Source organism: Pygoscelis adeliae, unplaced genomic scaffold, assembly GCF_000699105.1.
Source record: "Pygoscelis adeliae isolate BGI_AS28 unplaced genomic scaffold, ASM69910v1 Scaffold171, whole genome shotgun sequence".
Classification (NCBI taxonomy): Eukaryota; Metazoa; Chordata; class Aves; order Sphenisciformes; family Spheniscidae; genus Pygoscelis; species Pygoscelis adeliae.
This window is the reverse complement of record NW_008824186.1, coordinates 6,493,580-6,502,165: the sequence shown is the minus strand read 5'-3', so window position 1 is coordinate 6,502,165 and position 8,586 is coordinate 6,493,580. Positions and strand designations below refer to the sequence as shown.

The following is an 8,586-nucleotide window of genomic DNA, read 5'->3' as shown; positions in this document are numbered from 1 at the left end:
GGATATGATATTCGTAAGTCACTGTGGCCAGTTGTTGCCATTTTTCTTATTTATGCTTTTGTTCCGCATTCTCGCTTACAGTGATTACTCCACAAGTAGCCCTGCTGTGTCTGTGCCCTTGCTGGGGAATGAAGTGCTCTATGGCATAACCAAGGGAATTGAAGTCTTGCCCCTTACAACTAGTATCTCTTACTAGTTGTAACTTACCTGCTATGACCAAACATTTGGAGTTCAGACAAGATGGAACGGTTTTAGCACAGCAGTGGCAGGAGCAAATGTGGAGCAGACTTAAGACAGCTTTATCTCTTTGCTTTGAAGGGAATCTCAGGAATTACTTCCTTTGAAAAACGCATGCTGACCCTTCAGGTTTCTTTGTGTGGTCCAAAACCAAGATTTGTTTTAGGGCTAGAGAATACCATTATAATCAGATTAGGAAACCAAAGTAAATGCAACTGAAAGGAGGAAGAGAGTGATACCAGACGTCCAGGGAACCCTCACTCTAGGATGGATCTGATTGCTGTCAGGATCAGAATTATCTGCAAAATTAATTTTATCGCTGGGGAGAACCCTGCCCCCTAAGGCTCCCTCCAAAGAGCTGCTGCAGAAATGAGCTTATTAATGCATTGCTGACTAGGTGATTCATGTAGAAAGACGGTAATTTTCATGTCTGCTATAGCAGGCTCTATTGATCCTGCTGCTGTGCCTGGGGATTGTATAGTAGGTGCTTGAGAAGTACGTTGGTATTTTTGCTGCACAGCATCATACGCATACTTGGGCCTCTGTAGTCATTCTGCTCTCGGAGTTGTACAGATTAAGGTGAGGTAAATACAGTGCCAAGGGCAGCTGTTCAAGCACCTGGCGTGGGGCATGCCTGTCCTCTGTAGGGGAGCACAGTGCGGATCTAGTGGGGATCTAGTGGTGGTGGTGTAGCATTGCCTAGGCACAGGGTTTTGGGCACATCTGCTGGTGCCTCCGTGCAGAGCCTTTCACCAGCCTTGGCCGATGCAACTTGCACAGCTGTGTGGCATGCGTTGTCTCTGCGGAAGAAGTAGGTTTTAAAGAGGGTGAACGGCAATGGAGGAAATGAAAATGCAGAAGTGGAGAGCTCATGGAATATATGAGCCTTTTCACAGAACGTGGGAGGAGCCCTCTATTTAATAGAGACGTGAGAAGTGCAATAAATGGGGCTTTTGTATTACATCCTCATGGATGGGCTTGATATTTAGTGCTGCAGGCCTGAATTTAATCTTGTAGCTGGTAATCTGCCTGCACAGATGAAAGCTCTTCAAGCTAGTGAGTCCTGATACTGAACTGAAGCTTTGGTTGTAATTAGCCGAATGCTTTAATGATAACCTAAAGGTAATGACTGCTTGGGAAAGGCAAAACCGGGAAGATTTTGACCACTAACATCTCCCTGTCAAGGCCAAATCCTGATGTCCTTTCACAGAATGTGGACTGAAGAACTCCACCCTGTGCCAAAGTGAACCAGAGCCCTTGGCTTCCCCTGGGGAGCTGTGCATGCCTAATTCTTCTGGCTGTGGCTGTAGAAAGCTCTCGGCAACCTAGACTTAATGCTGAAGGAGGAATAGTCCAAATTTGTTCATATGTGTTACAATAATTATGGCTGTAATAAGTTCCTATAATGAAGTCTTTCTATTAAAAAAATCCATCAGTGAAATTTCTGCTCTTTGAAGGTTCACTTCTATATTTGATTGTATTAATTCTGTTTCAGGGGGTTTATAGACTTAGAAGGCATCTATACTGGTGAATTGAAGTTCATACATTCTTCCATGGTAACGTGCTTTCATGTAGCCAGAAATCAAGACCCCAAAAATAGTTGTGTTTCCTCTTCAGGTTGTATTTAAACACAAATCTATCCAAAAGACAATTGAGCGGTGGGGCTCTGATGCAACAAACATATTTGAAGTTCAATATGCGCTTCTTAAAAAAAGGCTGAGGAAAACATCACTTCTCTCTGGATGACGTCTTGTTAGCTGTGCAGTATGGTCTGGTGAAACTTTGTAATCTCATTTACTCTTGGTTAAGTTTTTCACTGGAGAGGTTTAAACATTGAAATATATTTTTATGCCTCACCTTCTAATTTCTCACTGATGACTGCTAGCAGAAAGTATATAAAATAGCTTTCAGGATCTTCCTTTTCCAGTGACAGTACTACTTCCCATTATTATGATGGTTTCATTATTCTTGTAGATGAAAAGGTTGATAATTGTATATACTTCTGCAAGAAAGACAGTGTGATCTGATTACATCTACTAGTATTTTCAGTTAATATTTGATCATGAAACAGTAAGCAGGAAATGGTGCTTGCTGATTACCTTCTGCTGTTTTAGCAAGTGAGCACGTAGATGTTAAATGTTACTTACTGTATTCGTCAGGCTTCAAGGGCTATCTGAGGCCTATATTTTATTTACGGATAGAGTTCAATGTTTTGAGCAAGCGACTATGTCCTCGGTCTGCAAAATTCACTGTTGCAATTTAACTGAAAATTAAAACATAGCCTTACAAATCAGTAACTTAATTAGATAATAACTGCTGCAATGATAAATTTCCTTTCAAATTAAAGAAATTGTTCTGTATCGGGGAGGAGATCGAGCCATGTCACTACATCTGATTAACAGTCAGGGGAAGTGCAAATAGCACAAGAAGACCCTTGTTTTCCCTTGCTCCTCCCCCTTAGTGACCAAGACATTATTAAAGCTAGCGGATCTTGTGGAGTAAGTATGTTGCATTCAAAGGTGGAGCAAGAGCTTCGTACTGAGCTTAAAGGAGCAAACACAAGCTTCAGCATTTTCTAGGCAATTGGAAGGATTGAGGGTTCTTCAGGAGCCAGGTATGCAGGGATACTGGGCAGCCCTTTGTGTCTGCTGCTTCCGTCAGGGATATCCTTGTAAGTCAGGGACAACAGAGGATGCAGCTGGCACTGGACCTGTTGGTCCTTCCTCTCTCCTGTCCCACCCAGTTCAGTTTCTGGGCCTCATACAACCTGCACTAGCTGGCTCTGACCTTGGATTCCTGATTCCTGCCAGCCCTGCGTAGGGGTTCTCTCCATCTGTCTGGGTTAGAGAGAGAATTTAATTCTAACTGATGGCACGATTACATGAACTGCCTGTTGAGGTACAAAGCTAGTAGGCTAAACTAAACCAAACAGCTGAAGCGTAGACTCTTACTTACCTCTTGCACTATGTACTTCTCTTTTCATAATGTTTGATTTCCAGTCTTATTTGGCTAAATCACTAAAGAGTACTGCTGTGTTTTCTTTTTGTCTTTTGGCAAAGTGTGTCATAGGCTTGAATAATGGATATTATTTCACTGATCTTTCATCAGTCTCATCCCATTTTAAGACATTTAAGCGGCTTATATTTGGCAATTGCAAAAGACAAAGCAGTATTATTTCTGTGTTTTATGAAAATTAATATCCAAATACACAGGAAGATAGAGAGGAGTAGTTATATTTTGTCCATCTTCAGTTGGACAAAATATTCTCCTCAGGAGATGAGTGAGCTGGTCAATTCTTTGTATTTTGTGTTGTGAGTGCTTGTAATGAAGTGCTAAGTGAATGCTTGTAATCTGTATTACCAGTCTTCTCTTCTTTTACAAAGGGTGTTATTCAAGATGTGAAAGTCATCTTTATACCTAACGGATATATAATGCAGTGTCCTAATCTGAATCGCAGTAAGTAGCAATTTCTTTATTCTATTTTAGATTTTTCATACAAATTATTTCTTTGTTGTAAAAATAGTACTTTCAGACTTGTCACTTTTGCATGTGCTGACTTCCAGAAGGCAAAAATTCTGTGTAAACAGATTGCATTTTATCTTCAGATAACCAGCGGTATATCAGACTTGGTTTATTTATGGGTTACTGTGTCTTCCCTTCTCTTCCTTTCCTTTTCTTTGTACTCTTCCTTTATTGAGCATGCCCGACCTGCAGTGATTTCTTAAGTCTGGTGCAAGGAATCATGGATTTGCAAGAACTCCTGGCAAAAATGACTGCAAAAGTAGGTACCTAAGCTTCTTTGTCAATTGCCCATTTCCTTCTGTGCTAAGACCAACAAGAAAGTATTTATTCCTTTTGCAATTATTCTACATTTTCATGGTACAGCCATTTTTTTTCTTTTCACCTTCTGCCAGCAGCCCTATCTGCAGTGGACTTAGGGATATAGCTTCATGGATGTCACTTAAGCCTTATACAGTTTCTATTGTCTGCCTTATTATTTGTAAGGTAGTGACAAAATGCCCAGGGTCTGATTTTTTTGTGAGAAGCCTTAGCATGATTTCTCTTTTCATGCTGAGGGATAAATGCAGAAACAAAGGAGTGAAATCCCTCAACAATTTCCTCACCGTGTGATGCTGTCAGAGGGTGTGTGTTTGCCTGTGGGAAGTCCTGTGAAGTCTTCAGGACTGGCCTAGTCTCCTTCCTGGGAATTGAAATGGGGCCCCAAAATGGAAATGCCTGTGAAGCTGCCAGCTGTGCTGATCTTGACATCACCTTTGATCAATGGTTTTTACCAGTGTGCAAGTAAACCCAGCTCCTGGTGGTGTGGTGTGTGCTTGGGGGTTTTTTGGTTTGTTTTGGGGTTTTGGGGGGGTTTGGGTTTTTTTTGTTTTTGGTTTTTTTTTTTTTTTTTTTTTTTTTTTTTTTTTTTTTTTTTTTTTTTTTTTTCTTCTTTCTTCACCTGGTTTGGATTGTGAATAGGATGAATGGGAAGCTATGGTGTTTTTTTTGTTTGGGATTTTGGAGATTTTCTTTAGGCTCCACTCCCACAATACACAGTCAACCTCTGTGTTAGCCAAGGCCTTTCAGCTAGGGCTGTGGTGAAGTTTTGGGGTAGGAAGCTGTTCTAGAGGTGACTGAACCCCTGATGTGTGTTAAAGGGCAGTCTGTGAACATTTTTCTGAGGTTAATGTTGGTGAACCATCTGGTCTGTGGTAAAGGGCAATTAATTGTCTCATCTGAAACAGCACTTATGCGTTAATTATAGATTTAAGTGCAACTACAACCAACCTGTAGACGCCTTTAATCTCAGTGTAGTTACCAAACAGGAAACGTTTCAAAACATTTCAAAAATAGGATTTGCATAATAGCGCTACTAGCGTAAAAGCATTATACTTTTGACTGTGCTGCCTTTGAGTGTTCTTTTCCTTCCTAATAGGAAAGGGGAAACTTTGTTTTGAGAGAGTGTGTGCATAATACTGACAATCCACTTACTCAGCTGACGTGCTTTGGACAGGCTGACTCCGAATGCGAAATGTGAAGCTTTTAGTTCAGTTTGCTGCTTGTACTGTGAAAGAGAGGCAATTATTTTGAGCCCTGCTGGTGGTACGAGCAAGTTCCAGTTATGCACTGTACTGAGCAACTTGCTTTCTCTGCTGTTAATTATATTTTTGCTTGCTAGTACTTTATGAGGGGAAGCAAATAACACAGTATTTGTACTGCAAAGACTCTGTGCTTCCATAAAGTGGTGCTGGGATAATCCTTCATTGCGAGTTACAGCAGTGCACCGACTGTTTCATTGCAGTTGTTATAGAAATATTGTTGTCCAGGAAAAATGTATGCAGCAGGAAAGGAAGTTAATTTGGTAGACAAATGCAAGTTAAAAATGGAGGGACTTGAGGGAAGCATTAAGGTTTGGATCTGCCTTTTCAGTCCTAGCCAGAATAGCCACAAGTGGTGCTAATGTAGATACGAGTATATCATATGGGGATGATGTGTGGCAAGGCAAAGAGCAAGGCTTAGGGCTGTGCTACTGCCTGCAGAGATCCTGTTTAACAGGGCAGGTGGTCAGAGAATGGCTTGCTAATGTACATGAGCAATGAACCCCAGCTCCTGGTCCTGCACCAAGAGATGCGGAACATGAACGTGACGTTTTGGAAAAGTGGGCCCCGTGGTTTGATGTCCAGTTGTTGCTTTTAGGCTCCGCTGTATGTAGGATTTCAGTTTCTCCCTCAGTCTCTGGTTACAGCTGTATTACAGCATGGAATAGACCAGCGAACATTGTTTGCAATGGATGTGTATGTGCAGTTTATATAACATAAAACTATGAAGACTCAGATCAGGGCTTGTCTGGGAAGAAAACATCCGACCAGTGGCTTCAGGCTCCAATAATGTTGGTAGCAGTGCAAATTATGCGGTACGTAGGCAGGAGGAGAGAGTACCCTCTTGCTTGGGCTTTACCTCAGGGTCCCATGAGGCTAGTGCTGGCTCAGGATGGGACATGGGGGCTACGTAAGGGGCCCAGCAGAGCATTGTCTATAGCAGATTGTCATGGAGTACTATAGATATATAGATATATATGTACAGGAGCATTTGATCATGACCTGTAACAAGCTAACCACCATTATGTCCTCATCCTTGCAAGACATAGGTAGGAAGTAGCTTTTAAAGATGAATAAATGGTAGCTTTTAAAGCCTATTTTATTTTTGTCATCATTTGAATTAATTCTGAATCTTTCTAGTATATACGTTTAATTGATTTAATCTTGTGTCCTCAGATAGAGCGACACCATAGGTCAGAGTGTTAGAATCTGGCTAAAATGTTAATTTGCTGCAGCAGAAAAGGTTTGTGTTATATTTCAGCATTCCCAACTGCTGTGCTGGAAGGCTGTTAGTTCCTCTTTAAATACAATGGCTAAAAAAATTCACACAACTTTAACAATCTACTGAAATCAGTCTGGGCATCTCCTGCGTTTCTTTGAGTGGAGTATAATTTCTTTTTGGTAAATTATGGGCCCACGCTAGGGTGTGCTTTGTATTCAGATGTGCTTGTTACATGAAGGCTTCCAGCACAAAACTTTCTGCTGAATCTTTCCTTGGTTCAGGTCAGAAAGGTTAAAGCTTGAGTTTGATTAAAACCAAGAAAAATCAAGCGCTTGAGTTCATTGATGTACTAGTTAATCTGGTTTATCTAAATCATGGATTTATATGGCCACAAGTACTTTTATGATTAACAAAATTTTCCATGTAAATTTTGATAGTTTTGGGTTGGGGATTTTTATATTTTTGCTACTAATTTTGCCAGAAACAAGACATTTTTAACAGAAGTCTGTCATCTTTCAGTTATTTGTATGGGCAGAGGAGAAGCAAGGAAAAAGTTAAATAAGTTTTGTGAATAATAGCTGGCCAAATATTCCTGAATGTTAAGAATTTAGGATTTGGTTAGTATATGGAAGATGTTTGGTATGGTGTGGGCTTCTTCTCCCTCATTAGTTTATTTCTATTCATAACCTACAAAATGTTTGAAGCTTGAGAATTTTCTACTGATGTTTTAAATGTTAAATCTAGTTGTGTACATTTGGTAACATTTGGAAGGATATTTCAGCTAATTTTAAGGAATTCATTGTTTTATTGAGCTCAATAGAAATTTTTCAATTAAGGCTTGAAGCTTAGAAACAAATGGGATGTTTCTGGTCATTCTAGTGTAGCAGGTGACAGTTAAATGTTGTTTCTGAACAGATTCTGGGGGTGTGATACATTCATTGACCTCTGTATTGGAGGTTTTGTTGTTGCATGCCTTCTTTCTGGTGATCTACTTGATTGATCTGCTATGTTTCAAGATACTTCTTAGAACAGGAGGTAAATGATATTTAACTAAAGAAAACTTACCAACATAACGAAAATGACAGAAAAAGTTAATAAATAGAAAATATTTATTGTCTTAAAGTTTTCTTCTTTTTCTAGGGAATAATTTCTAGGACAAAGGACAATATCAAGTACCACTATCAAATCTGGGTATTTCTAAAGTCCTTTCTCTCCAAAATTTGTATAGCACATTTATATGGGGAATGTTCATTTAAAAAAAAAAAAAAAAAAGAAATACAAGATATGTAAATAAAGTAGAAGTGTAAGACAAATCAAACACCTTTCTAACAAAACCAAATATATTTTATATACTGTAAATATAATGACTAAATATAATGAACTGAAAAGGTTTTCTGCTGAAAACAAGCAGCTCAGTAAGAGGATAGTTTTGCCTCTAAAATGTGAAAGGCAGTTTTGAAGTTACCAGATCCTGCTGAGTCTGGGGGAGATGAGTATCAATCCCCTATTATCCCAGAATAACAACTTAAGAAATAAAGAGATTTTATTCGGGGCTTTCTCTCATGAGGACTGCAGGCCAAAAAAAAAAAATTACAGAGATTTGGCTAGTATTTCTTTTCTTTTTCTTCCCGCTAAATATGTTGCTCTTTTACTGGCAGGAATGAGAGAGGATATATTAGAATACTTAAAGTGGATGGAATTTTAGAGGATGGAAATATATGAAATTCAGGTATATGCCATTATGTAAAAAATACTATAGCACCACGCATTCTTTTTTTTTTAATAAAAATTGCTACTATTAAAATGTAGCAACCTATAATGTAGGATAATAGCATGATATTTATAACAGAATAGAGTATGCATTCATCTTGTTTTGTGCCAGATTTAGGTAGCCTCGCTATCTGCAGTGGCTTCAGTGTGATGGCTCATACACATAAGACAAATGTGACAGCAGGTCGAGGGAGGTGATTCTGCCCCCCTACTCTGCTCTGGTGAGACCCCACCTGGAGCACTGCATCCAGCTCTGGA

General features: G+C 39.6%; 1 protein-coding gene across 1 annotated transcript in view; it reads left to right on the top strand.

Moving 5' to 3' along the window:
• The window catches only part of NELL1 (NEL-like 1 (chicken)), a 299,349-nt gene that overhangs the window by 60,060 nt on the left and 230,703 nt on the right, over positions 1-8,586 (top strand). Inside the window, exons 6-7 of the mRNA XM_009334530.1 lie at positions 3,621-3,693; positions 3,936-4,018. Coding sequence (XP_009332805.1) covers positions 3,621-3,693; positions 3,936-4,018 — 156 coding nt within the window. The remainder of the gene's footprint in view (positions 1-3,620; positions 3,694-3,935; positions 4,019-8,586) is intronic.